This window comes from Anguilla rostrata, chromosome 1 (genome assembly GCF_018555375.3).
Source record: "Anguilla rostrata isolate EN2019 chromosome 1, ASM1855537v3, whole genome shotgun sequence".
NCBI classification, from domain to species: Eukaryota; Metazoa; Chordata; class Actinopteri; order Anguilliformes; family Anguillidae; genus Anguilla; species Anguilla rostrata.
This window is the reverse complement of record NC_057933.1, coordinates 65745344-65759795: the sequence shown is the minus strand read 5'-3', so window position 1 is coordinate 65759795 and position 14452 is coordinate 65745344. Positions and strand designations below refer to the sequence as shown.

Here is a 14452-nt window from a genome sequence, read left to right as displayed (position 1 = left end):
AGCTCATTCTAAATGGATAACTCGAGACCCATAGTTTGTGCCACTGGCTTACAGGCAAGACAATACAAATATTTGACTAAAGTTAGATTCACTTATTAGAGTGCCTTTTAAGGACTATTAGACTATCTCTGGTTAGTCATATTCATTTATAGCTAGCTAGCTAATGTTAGCTAGCTAGTTTGCTTTCATAAGGACGTTATAGTTGTGGTTTTATCTTAACTTGGCTGGCTAGATAGCTAGAAAAAATTATTATTGGATATAAGTCAACGTCCTTAGCTGTCGATACTTGATATACTAAGTTAGCTAGCTTGTGAAAATTCAGTCTCCCAAGATGAGCGCGTAGCATGGAGGTAGCTATGGTAACGGGGCATGGTCTGTCAATCATAGCTAACTGACAGTTCTTATTACCACGCCCATACAGTTCGGGTGAACTTTTATAGTGGGAAATTTAGGCTTAGAAAAATATGTTTTAAAATACATTTAAGTGACTGAATAAAAATTATGCACATTTGTTTTGTTGTTGCCTAAAGACAACTGGCAAGTGTCACATTCAACCACCATGTTACTCCTTTAACAATTTCTGCTTAATTTTACTTAATTACATTTTCATAATGTCAAAATGACAAAATATATTAAAAATTTTCTGAGGATGTCATTTCAACTTACTGAGGGTTTGAAACATGAAGATAGGATTGGATGGGAGGAGCTGCTAAGCCATGTGCTGGGGATCTGGAGAATGTGTATGCTGTACCATTGATATGCTAGAAAATAGAATGTTTTAAGAAATGATGCTCACCATAAAAAGAATTGCTTGTGTGAAACAGAACTCTATTGTTTAGATAAAGAGATCCTCTGGAATGAGGTAATTGAGATGATGGGCACCAAGGTGTAAATGCTTGAATGCTAATGTCTCCGATTAATTTTACTTATGCACATTTGCAGCTGGCTGTTTACATTAAAAAGTAATTGGAAGGAAACATAAGCCAAGTTTTTCAGTAAAAAATTTTGGAAAATGAATGATAGGATTCTCTATTCTGCCCATCTGCAGAAACACAATGGCTGTTTTCCAAATGTGTTATGTGGGACTGTGGGAAATGCATGGAATTAAAATTACGGTGGGGTGTTCTATTGAAAAATATCAGACATGTATTAACCTAACTTGAAAGAACCATTGACTGATTTAGTGTGTGTTTGGCATGGCAAATGAACACTCTCCCAGAATGTCATGTTTAAATGAGTAATAAAAGAGTTGTACACACCCATTCATCTACTGTATGCAGACATCCCAACAGCTGATCAGAAGAAAGAGTTAAAGAGAGGGTGGTGGACAGAGGGAATGGTATCAACTGGGTGATGATGCTTCATTGCTTTTAAGATAGTGAGGAAGAGGACTGCATTGATACTAGGATATGATAATATGAGTGTAAGAGATCAGTTTAAGGATTCAACATTTATTTCTCTACTGTCAGGCTGAAAATATATTTTTTTGGTCTATAACAGGTTTTAATGGATCGACAATGAGTGCGTGATAGGAGGAGGGTAGATGAGATATTGTCTATGATTTAGAATATATAAGATTTTAGGGAGCTTTTGGAATTGGAGGAGTGTGAAAGAAAATAAATGCAGTGGGAAAACCAAAGAGAAAATGCATTGAAATAGAAGACATCCCATGTGTGACTTAAATGAGAAAGAACTGTATACTTTGATAATTAAATGACTTTTCTCATTAGAATGACTTGTGAGAGAGGAGGGTAAATGGAATAAGGGAGGGCTGTGTGTGAAAGATTTAGTTAAAGTAGGTTTAAAACACGAGGGGACGGTCAGTTGGCTGAGAAAAAAGAGGGAGGGAGGGCAAGATAAAATGTAAGGCGATGTTGGGGGATTGCAAATTCAAAGAGGTTTATGGAAGGGAGAGGTTTAGAGAGAAAAGGCCCCCCTTCTATTCCCCACCCTCCATCGCTCTCTCTCTCTCGCTCTCTCTCTCTCTCTCTCTCAAAACATACTGACAACGCTGGCGTAGAGTCTCACACACAGTCACTGCTGCAGTGAAGGAAATATATTATGTAGACCTTTCGTTTAATATTTCTAATTTCGTTTGTCGTATTCTTCCTCTTTTTTTCTGGTGGATAAACGGATTGATGCGACCCATCGTTCATGGGGTTCTTTTAAAATTCCATCGTCCTAATGCCGACTTAATAAGGAGAAATCATTAATATGAATCAGAAATAGGACCTAATACAACAGGAGACTGCGTAGTATTTATTGCGTTTATCATGCACACGATGTAACATACGGTAAATATAACTTAAATAGGCTACCGCTTAAATTACCGAACACATTTCCGGAATAAAAACGTGAGTATGTAAAGGGACAAACGCATTGGCCACTAGTAATGTATAAAGGACAGACAGCGTTCCAAGGTTCCGCGGATATTCTTATTTTGAAGGGGCGAGAGGTAGGGTGGGCTGTTTTCTTATCTCTCCCCCTTTATCCCTCCTTCCACCTTTCCTTTGTTAGTCCCTTTTGGTTTCATAAGTAGACTGCTGTGAATCACTTTATTCTGTAACGCAACCCAATATTGAGTAGTTTTATCAGCTGGGGTGATTTTCAGACTGAACGGCTCATATTGCCTACTCTTGAGGGTTAACTAAGAGCGGCAGACGCTTGCGCTTTAAGCATCGACAGAGAGACTGCATGTGGGAAAAAATCTCAGAACACAAAATAGCAAAATAATCTCTTATGTTTTACGATTTACAAATACGCTAATTTTGATCGCGAAGTCCACAATTAACAGGAGCCCGTCACTCGTGCCATTATTAGACTACTTGACCTTTTAGCGTATGTGCACTTTTAAACTCCCCTGGATCCTTACTCAATCGATAGCCTTCTTTAAAACGCAAGCAGTCGGGGATAATAAATCTAGGTATCCTACCTTTTAATGATATAGTCTATGCCACCGCTGCGCTACTGGAATTTGCATTGTTATTTTTATGTCTGCGAGGCTAACACGTGTTGAACATATTCTTTTGTTTAACATAGCCTATTCATTGAATGCGAGAAGAGCTATCAAAACAATAAAACAAAGATCAATACTCGTCCATCAATTAATTATTTTCGGTATTATTATTATTAGACTGCGCACTCGTTTAAATGAGAAGATATTTTCTCCAATATTAGCAAACTTAGACCACTAGACTATAGTATATTTTTTACATTTTATACATTTTTGTACCTAAGCACTACCGATATATAGCGCATATTAATGCAAAAAATCTAGTTTAGTCTACCTTTTTAGGGAAATATATTTTAATTAAAAATACAGTTTCATACTTTGTATCCTTCCAATTATTCATTTACTCCTGAACTGCAGTAGGACTGTTAGATAGTATTTGAGGTTTTTTTTTTTTAAATAACCAAATTGCGTAAAACTTCTTTATCGAATCCTTCACAACTCACAGCGACTTCAAACAATGGTTGTGTTTTGGCAGTATCTCAGGGGCGTTAGATGCTTCAGGATCGGCCATGCCCTACTCTTCGCCTCGCTGACTTTACTTCTCTCCTGGACATGCCCGGCTTTAGGGAAGAAGAAACTATACATCGGCGCTTTATTCCCGATGAGCGGCGGCTGGCCAGGTGGACAGGCGTGCCTCCCGTCTGCCCAAATGGCGCTGGAGTTGGTGAATAAAAGAACTGATATTTTACCGGATTACGAGCTGGAGCTGATACACTATGACAGTATGGTAAGTTAACATACGATGAAGTGTTCGCTTTCTCTTTGGTTGTGTTTTTAAATGTAATTTAAAAACATAATTTAAAAAATGTATATATATATATATTTTTTTTTTTTTAACTAATATAGAATTGCGAAATGTATTTTGTGCGTTGGTGGTCATTTTAAGTTGGGCCCATGTATTTTGTGACCTTAAGCATGGAATCTGCACATCTGTGACATGCCATTTTTGTATTGTAATAATTCGTTTTATTGTCATTTGTAGGGCTAATGTTGTCGTTATGTTTAATATCTTCCTATTTTTTCTAACCCATTTAGCAGCATTTTATGTGCCAATAGTTATTTGATTTCCAGCGTATCAGGTGTACCCTTTTATACTTCTTTTTTACTGATAGAATTCAGAAGTGGCACTGTTTATTGCATGCTAGCCTACATCATTGTCTCACATTGTCTTTTCATAAATATGCCAATGCTGACCCTGCATGTAATGATATTGATCTGTGCTTTATAACTTGGCCACTTCTCTCAGTAGAGTTGGTCATTTATCAATATAGTGTTTGACATTACCTACAGTATAGATCTCAGCACTCTATGCTGCATTTTAATGAAAATCACAATCCAGTCACTGACACTTTCTCACATACTCTTTTTTTTATCACTCTTTCATTTTTTTCCTTCATCTCCATCATTTTTCTCTGCCTTTTTCCACCTGCCTCATTAGCCAGTCACAGTGCAGAACAGATGCACGTGCATGCACACACACTCACACAGACACGCAAACTCACAGGCACACACACACACACCCACACACCAACACACACGCACACACACACACAGACAAGAAACAGTTAACTGTTCTGTGTGTGACTGGTTAGTGTTTGGGAAGTGCTTTATTCTGATTGGGTGAAATGGCTCTGCAATGGAACCCCACTTCAAAGAACTGGGAGGGGGGGAAAAGGAGAGTTGGCATGGTAACAGTTACCAAGGCAACTGGAGTTCAAACAAACACATAGCTGCACAGCTTTGACCAGGAAAATATCAGAACTATAAAATAATTATGTGAACATATTCACAGACAACTGTCGTTGATGTGTCTAATATCGATTTGTATTTTAACCTGTAATTTGTTAAATGTGTCAAGTGCCAGTACAGTTTTCCTTCAAATCAGTTAACAGACACAAATTCCAAGGATACTTAACAGCATATAATGTGTACATAAACAAGTTTAAAAAAGGTGACAAACAAATGAGTGAACAAAGGCATTTTTATGCAATTGCAAAATACACAATCGCACAGACACAAAAGATAAAGTGTATGGCTCATATGTTGTCCTCTCCACTCAGAACTCACAAAGACTGTATGGTTCTTTGGTTCAGGCGATCTCTATAAAATGGATACGTGCATAACTGTGCTATATATGATCTCTGAGGGACAGGCAGAGGTGCAAGAGAAATCACCGTAAAACAGTAACACATCCTACACAGTAACTGAGAGATAACAATACATTAGGACCCCTTACACGAAGGCAAAGAAACATATTAATGTCCTGATATAATCAGCAAGGTTGACATTTCTTTTTACAAGTTCCAAGCTCATTTTCAGTTATGTGTGTTACTGTATGTTAATTATCATGCTCAGTCACAGTAGTTTTAGAAGTAGTCCAATAGGGCTGATTTGCTGGTACTAAGTTGCCATAGCCCCATCTTGCTGTCAACTGATAATGACTGTGGCTCAATCAGCAGCTGATCAAAATTTTCATAGTTATGGAAGAAGTATGAGGGATTTTTTTGACTAAGTTAAGCTTAGTCAATCCTCTTTGCTCAACCTGAAAATACTTAAGTGAGAAAAAACTGATTACATTACCCATTTTGGTTTTTCTGGATGCTTTAAGAATGGGCCAAACTTTGCCTCCACACCCTAGATCCCTGTTATTCAAATCACGGCCTTCGAGGTCAAAGAACTGCTGGTTTTCCATCTTCCCTTTACCTTGGAATCAGGTGTGAAAACAGTCTGGCCAATCAATAGCACTAATTGTTCAGTTAATTTCCTGGTGGAAAAGAGAACCAGGACCAGATTTAGATTTGAGATCCAGATTTGAGTATCCATGCCCTAGGTTGTGGTCTTTGCAATCAGGAAAGCCTATTTCAAAAATAAAATTTTCCCTTTAAAATTATTCCCTTTTATATATATTTCTGATGGTCATCATAAATTACTTTAATTAGATACTATATAATATATAAATATATCTCCCACTGTGAAGTTGTGTGTGTTGGTGATCCTATTCTTCTTCTTATTCTTCTTCTTATTATTATTCAGAATCACTAAGAAAGAAGACCAAACACACTTACTGCTCTGTAGAATACTTTTGTAAAGGCTTGTCTTTTATACTGATCAATCTATCTACATGAGCTGCATTTCACAGAACAAAATAATAAAGGGAACATTTTTTTAAAGTGTACAATTAAGGTCACTTACATGGATACTCACAAGCAGACGCACTCATCGTTTTGAGACTGCTGCCATGGATATTTCAAAGTTAAGCCTGCAAACTTTGATCAATTATTAACTGATTATTAAGTGTGTGAGTGTATGTGTGTGTGTGTGTGTGTGAGAGAGAGAGAGAGAGAAGAAAAGAGCTTTATGAGGAATCTGCATTTCACTTGACATTTAATTGGCAGCTGTTACACAGTGATTCAGTTATTTGTGACACCAAGAACAGTCACATCCAAATTTAAGCCTATTTTATGTACCAAGATTAAAGGGTACCTTGTGCTTTTTCTGAAAGCAGTCCATGCTCTACTATTACAGTATGTTCATTTTACTTAAAGGTGCAGTATGTAAGTTTTGAGAAACGAGCAAGAGGGAGGTAGATTTTGGAAACAAAGAAAATTGGATTATCTCCCACCCCCTCCCCTCAGCTCTCCCTGCAAACCCCCTCCCTCCAAACACATGCACATGCACTGCCTGACATCTGGGTACTGGAGAGAGAGGACATAATGTGACCCATTCTATCATAATCAGTCAGAAGTCACTATGGCCAATTTCATATATGTCGTTTATGTCAAATATGGTAAGGGCTTTAAGGTTTTTCTTAATAAATCTTAATTTAGAAGAACAATATCTTGGCTTTCATAACTGTATGCCAAATCCAGAGAAAAATATAGTTGTTGAAGATCTCATTCCATAACCATGGGCAGTTATATGAAGTTGGTGCTATAACAGCCTCCAGTCTTCTGGGAAGGCCTTCCTCTAGGTTTTGGAACGTGGTAGCGGGGAATCACTTTCATTCAGCCACAAGAGCATTAGTGAGGGTCTGGGCACTGATGTTGGGCAATAAGGCCTGGCTCGCAGTTGGTGTTCCAATTCATCCCAAAGGTGTTTGAAGGGGTTGAGGTCAGGGCTCTGTACAGGTCAGTCAAGTTCTTCCACCATTTCTTTATGGACCTTGCTTTGTGCACTGGGGCATTATCATTCTAAAACAGGAAAGGGCCTTCCACAAGCTGTTGCCACAAAGTTGGAAGTATACAATTGTGTAGAATGTCATTGTATGGTCTAGCATTAATGTTCTCTTCACTGGAACTAAGGGACATAGCCCAAACCATTAGAAACAGCCCTAGACCATTATGCCTCCTCCACCAAACTATACAGTTGGAACTATACATTTAGGCAGGTAGTGTTTTTTAGGCATTTGCCAAACCCAGATTTGTATGTCAGACTGCGTGATAGTAAAGCATGATTCATTAGTCCAGAGAACGCGTTTACACTGCTCCAATGGCGGTATGCTTTACACCACTCCAGCTGACACTTGGCATTGCTTATGGTGATCTTTGGTTTGTGTGCAGCTGCTTGGCCGTGGAAACCCATATCATGAAGCTCCCGACAAACAGTTCTTGTGCTGATGTTGCTTCCAGAGGCAGTCTAGAACTCGGTATTCTGTGTTGCAACCAAGGACAAACGATTCTGTGAGCTTGTGTGGCCTACCACTTTTTGCGGCTGAGCTGTTGTTGCTTCTAGACATTTCCACTTCAGTGTGAAATGTTGAATAACATTCAGAAATTGGATAGTAAACAAAAGGCCCTTTGTGCACCATGCAAATGTTAAGCTAATATACAAAAACCCATCCATCCATTATCTATACCTGCTTATTCCTGGTCAGTGTTGCGAGGGGTGCTGGAGACCTGCCTTGAAGTGGTGTATAAGCATTATCATCAAGCCAGAAGATTCCAATAAAAGCTAAAATTAACAACTGCGGAGAGTCGTCGGTATTCCCTCAGATGCTTTATCCAATTCATTGTATTACAAGCAGCTGTGCCCCTAGAAACACTGGCATTGAAAATGTTTCCCATAAGTGGCCATTGGGCAGCATTTGGACTTGGTTTACGTTCCACACCGTAGCAGATACCACCTTGTTTCATAAACAACAGCCTCATTCGTGGTTATGAATGAATAGTGCTTGTTCACCGGAGTGATGCCGCATTCAGGCAATTGACGTAAACAGAGTCAGAAAGTATGGAGGCGAAGCTTTGCTACAGGCAAGAATTAATATGCATATTAAATGTTGTAGTGTCAGACAGGATCGGATTCAGATCGGGCATGTCCTAACCGAAATCCAATCCACAAAATATGGTCGCATCGGAAGCTGATACCAATCCATGGATTGGGTTGGGACATCCCTAGTTCAATGTTCATGGTCCCAATAAAAACTGTGAAATTGATTATTATTTTGATTGATCCTTTTTTTTTACACAATTGGCTTTCAGCTTATTTCTCAAATTTACGTTAGAAAATCAAATCCTGTCATACTGTCAATAATTTGAAAAATATCATATGTTTTGGCCATATCACCCAGTTTCAGAGTCTGTTGCTTACCATTAGTTAATGGTGCATTTGGAGACCATCAAAGAAAAAAAATAAATACAGCCAGCCATATTGTGTACCTATTTATTCTCAAACACAATTATTTATTTTCTGTAAAATTTGTTTAAGCTTATCTTGCCTGAATTGTTTTGCTGATTTTAAGCCAAGTATGTTCTTGCATGTTGGCTAGCTGTTGATTAATATTAAAAAGACAAATAACAAAAAAATATCTGTATCGGATAGGGATCATCCAATACTGAGTGTTACTGTACTCGGATCAGATCGGGAGAAAAAAACTTGGATCAGGACATCATTATCCAGTTCCACCACAGACCATATTGAGCTGACACTGATGGAGCGGAATCAGGGCAGTTTCTGCTTCTGTTCTGAAGACAGTTATCAGATGTGACACTTCTGTGGACCTCAGAATGGATCTTGCTGTACGCTTCTTACGGAGATGGCACCTACGCCGCGCAGTCGCCCAGTGAGTGGAGGGCGTAGAAATGGCCCTGGCTGTCCAGATGTTCCGTGCGCGGACACGCATGTCGCCTCGTAGTCCGTTCACTTCAACGGTGGAGCAGCTGCACAGACAGCGTCCACAACAGCCGCCGACACCAGAGGACCAGAGCACTCCTGGAACAGAGCACTCCTGTCACTGAAATCACGGTTTCGCAGATCCGATTAATGGCCACAGCCAGCCGGACCTTGTGCGAGCGTCCTCTCCGCCTCGCTCCTGAATCATCGCGGATGTGTCATGGCCCGTCGGATGCAGGCTGAATAAAAAGGTCCTGGAGACGGCTTTGCGGGACGCTTGAGGCACAATTAGTCATTATTAACTTGAATCGACTGCTCAGATGCCATGTTTGTCCTCAGCTGGAGTTGTGTGCGGCAGTGAATGCAGAACAGGGCCTTTTGTTTGCCCGTATGCTGAACAGGTTGGCCAGTTGGACCTAGTGGGTTTTGCTATGCAGACATGGTATCCCAATGCATTAGCGTGAGGGACTCTTCTTTACTGGGCTGGGAGGGATGTGTTCTCTGTCATAAGGGTCACCTCTGTAGGAAAGTGGTTGCATGACCTTGTGTACTGTGACCAAGCCTCAGTCACCCTTTGATATGGAATGGCTGGCAGAGAAGCAGTGGGTCCTTATTTTATAGGCTTGGGCAGGGCTTTGTTTTCCAAAGTCAACCAAGTTTTGGTTTCTGGGCAGGTACTGAAACAATGCTGATCCATTAATGTCATAATGTACAATCCTGATCTTTGTGGTGTCCAATATGTCCCTGCTTCTAGGTATACTTCAGATGACAGTAATAGCTCTTTAATGGCTGTTCACTGGCTCTGGCATGAACGTTGATCTCCCGATGGTTTTGTAAAATATGTATAGCAAAGAGCACATGACAAATGAAGCAATGACGTTGGTATCATAAATCAATGTCAGCTATTCCACCCCTGGGGGATTTATCCCCAGTTTTACACTCCCTGAATATTACGAAACCATGGGCAACAACAGGGATGAACGATTTTCCTAATATAGTTCATCCTGTGGGGTTTGAGGAAGTGGGCATTGTGTGCCAAGTCAGGGAAAATGGCATTTGTGACCCTTGGGATTCCTGGATAATGTCCTGTGTAATGCTACATTGATGCTAAAGCTGACCAGAGCTATAATCTGAGCTACAATTCTGCCCACAAAGCAGGTTTATGGCTTATAATCTTGCCCTGTATTCCCAGTGTATTTGTGCCGTTAAGCCCCTCTGTCTCCATCCCATTCTCCTGATTTATTGTTGATTGTATGGTCGCGGGCCCAACTCTGTGAAGTGTCTCACAGAGGGCCTCTTTCTTCTGGTTGGTAGTGAACCTGTAATCACTGTGTCCTGTCCCTTCCTCTGTCTCTGTCTCTGTCAGTGCGATCCAGGGGAGGCCACCAAGCTGCTGTATGACCTGCTCTACACAGAGCCCATTAAGATCGTCCTGATGCCCGGCTGTAGCTCAGTCTCCACGCTGGTGGCAGAGGCGGCGCGGATGTGGAATCTCATTGTGGTAATTTCCTCTTTACTCCTCCTCTCTGTCAGTACTTTCAGAGCTTTGTGCTATGAGGTCCTCCAACTACTGTATCTCACATTGTCACCCAGATGGTCTCTGTCTCTGCATTCTCTTTGCTATGGATGCATGTCTTATTTGTTAGATTTGTTGTCCTGTGGGTGTGATGATTATCATTGGCTTCTTGTTCAGCTTGGCTTTCTCTGTGGTATAAAACTTCTGAATGTGGTCCTATATAAGAAATCAGGCTCAAGTTTTTAGAATCCAACAACAGAACTGCAGTAGTCTGTCAATATTTACACTACTTAAAAAAAGCCAATATGAGTGGTATAAATTCACCATAAAGCTATGATTTTAGCTGTTCTTGAATTAACAAAAAGTTATCGGAAATATCCATTTTAGGTACTTAAAATTTAGATGCATTAAATTAGTTTTTTGTTTTGTTATAGTCTGTTCTAATTAATTATTGCTTACTCAGGTTGCAAAGAAGTGTGGCATATGTAGTGATTTGGTTTGAGATGCAATGTTGTGATACTGCGGATTAATGTATCTTAATTCTGGGAAACTGAGGTACTGCTTGCCCCAAGAGAAAATGCAAAAAATTTTGAATAAGTGATATCATTAACATGAAGACTCGGTAATGTGGTATATTGTTTAGAAATGGAAATGTACAATGGAATAATGGAAATGTAAACCCATTTACCAACAGTAATGAAACCTGCACAGAAAATTAATTGTGAAATGGATAGCATTTGAGGAAAGCACTCCCAACCAAAGCATACAATTTATTTTAATCGATTTTTGAGCCCAGTCTGTTTTTAACTCGACAGTAAAAATAAAAAACATTTATTTGTCTAATAGAGCTGAAGTAAAAATGTACAATAAACTCCGTTCTTGTAGTTCTATACAAGAGCTTAGCTAGTAATGGGCATCAGTTGTTTATAGTGCTGACTACCTGAGTTTGTTAACAATTTGTTTAATTTAAACCCAAAATGCACAGCAACAATGCTCATTATTATTATTGCTGCTTCAAAAGTAAAACTGTTCTTCTAGAAATAGGCTGAATTATTTGAATTTTTTTAAGCAAAAAATGTTGTGTGTAAATTCATATTTACATGAGGGAGAAAAAATAAAAAATTTGCTTTAAGAAAATTACCTGGTTGATACATCCATAGACTACAGAAAACCAGGTGGTATGTAAGACAATCTTCTGTAGACACCTTATTTTGTTCTTTTAACACACATTGTCGGTGTCATTCATTAACCTTATACTATATGTTCAATAATGCAATTCTCGGGAATGGCAAAAATTGATTCCATTTTGCATTTTCAAGTGAGTATTATGGTTTTATCATTTGGAGTTTTGAACCGACTTTAGTACTGTACCTCTTAGTTTATGAAACTGAGAGTAAATACAGCCAGTTGAGAACCTTCAATGCACATTGAAAAACAAACAAACAAAAAAATCCAATTACTTAAGTTAAGTCAATCAAAATTACCAATGAAGATATGTTTGCATATGTAGAATTGCACAAAACCTAGATAAAGGGATTTTCTGGAGAATGCTCAGTTGGCTTTCTGCTCCAAAACAATTGCAGCGCGAAAGCTGCTCACGTCGTTGTCTGTTTGATCTGAGGGGGCAGCCGACGCTGAGCTGCACGCTGCTGAGAATGAAATGAGCTGCTTCAGTGTGGGGACTCCTTCATTCGAGGACTTTGAGAGCAGCATTTTGGAGCTGATATCCGTACCATTTTCTAGTTAGGCAAATTGAAACAAATCAGCAAATGCTCCGCGACAAAAATATTGCTCTTGTATTTTTTTTAGAAAGTGCTTTGCTTGATTTTCCCATCAATCGCCAATGTCACCCTCGTACTGTACCTGCACTTAGCGCACAGGCACGGTCAGGCCCTGACTGCACCGCAGAGTGCATTAACTAATTCTTTAATCTCTCTAAAGGCCGTGTCGCTCTTTATCGGTTGATTGATGTTTACAGTGTATCTGCGTGCACTCAAGAATTAAGAATGCCTGCGATTCACCCTCGGATATCTGTGATTTAATTGCGTTTACGCGTGATTTCTCATCAGGGCTTGTGATTTAATTAACGGGAAACAAGAGTATGCCCAGAGGAAAAAAATGAAAGCCACAGAAAAGGGTTGGATGGACATGCCAAGCATTTATTTTTGGGCCTGGTGGGGGGCTTGTTTGCCCATTTTTGGTTGGTTGATCTTTGATTTGTCAAATAAATTAAAGGCTTTCCTGGGATTAAACTTATTATACTTATATAGTTAATATAATGAATATACTACAATAAGTTAATATACTAATTATAGTTTTTCCAGGAATCTAAGATAAATTGTAATTTTCAGTTCTCTAGGGCAATTGACATAATCACGTTTTATATAAATATATATATATATATATATATATATACTGTAACTATGGGAATTACAGGCTTGTACTGAAGTAATTGAGGTAATACACTGCACCATTCTGAAGTGTACAGTACAATGCATTTTTTATGAATCAACAACGCTTAGTTTCAGATGGTCTCTTCATTTTGCTTTTAACTTTTATTTATCCAGGCAAAACCCAGTTTGACCAAGAGAAACTTGATAGCACACATTAAAAAATACAGTACATGACAAATAGTAAAATAGCCAATGCCTCATTCCTTACATTTACATTCTTAGAATTTAGCAGACATGCTTATCCATAGAAACTTAAACAGCTCTTTTTGCATAGTATACATTTACACTGCTCAATATATAGCGAAACAATTCAGGTTGAGTACCTTGCTCAAGGGTACGATAACAGTGTTCTGCCCAATAATCAAACCTGAAACCTTTAGGTTACCAGGTCCTTACCCTCATCGATACACTGCTGTCCACAATGTGCCATGTTACATATGTCCAGTTTGATGGCAGCGTAATATAAAGTTCTTTAAAATATCATCGTAAGATCAGGAATTTAATTTCAGGTTAACATTGTGGTAATGCAAGCAGAAAAATATACAAATGCCTGGTAAATTTAAGATGACTAGAGGGAGCCTGGTTTCCATGTGCTGTCGAGCCTTTGGTAGGTCAGAGCAGTTTAAAGAGAAGGTAAGAAAAAAAGGATTAAACACACTGTTCTCCTGTTCTTACTGTACGCTCCTCCTCTCATAGCTGTCCTATGGCTCCAGCTCTCCAGCACTGTCCAATCGACAGCGCTTTCCCACCTTCTTCCGCACGCACCCCTCGGCCACCCTGCACAACCCCACCCGTGTGCAGCTCTTCCAGAAGTGGAAATGGACCAAGATTGCCACCATCCAACAAACGACTGAGGTTTTCACTTCGGTCAGTTAGCACTTTTTCCTGCAATTTATCTTTGTTTTTCTGAATTAAGTGCCCAGTGAGCACAAGTTCATGCATTGTGTGTATGTAGTGTGCCCTTTATTATGTGCCATTATGCCCAGACCTTTAATCAGCATTCACTCAACTATTAAATTTACATTATGCAAAGAATTTTGCAGTGCACTTAGAAACTGGGATAAATGCACCATTTTACTTGCTACCTTCACCTTTCAAATACTGTAATGAGTAGATTTACAAAAGCAGTCGTCTGTTTTTACAATATCTGCCATGAAAGGCAAACAAAACAGGTTTTACTTTTATAACATCATGCCAGTGTTCTAGCCCCAAGTTCTTTAGCTTCATACTGCACTGTGACTTAGGCTAAAGGTATGAGTGTCATCTCTTCTTATGATGACAGGGTTATGGTGGCCTGACCAGAGCATTGATAGATGATAGAAAAGGACTGTATTTCATGAAACCATATGGTGACAGTGGCTG

At 39.2% G+C, this 14452-nt stretch overlaps 1 protein-coding gene across 6 annotated transcripts in view; it reads left to right on the top strand.

Annotated features, from left to right (window-relative positions):
* gabbr1a (gamma-aminobutyric acid (GABA) B receptor, 1a) overlaps nt 1-14452 on the top strand; it is a 59777-nt gene that overhangs the window by 25688 nt on the left and 19637 nt on the right. For 5 of the 6 annotated variants that reach the window (XM_064350131.1, XM_064350113.1, XM_064350137.1 and 2 more), the window contains exons 7-9: nt 3580-3740; nt 10488-10622; nt 13787-13957. In XM_064350131.1, coding sequence (XP_064206201.1) covers nt 3580-3740; nt 10488-10622; nt 13787-13957 — 467 coding nt within the window. Of the gene's footprint in view, nt 1-1909; nt 2456-3579; nt 3741-10487; nt 10623-13786; nt 13958-14452 lie in introns of those variants that run through there. The other variant, XM_064350145.1, reaches the window with a different exon arrangement.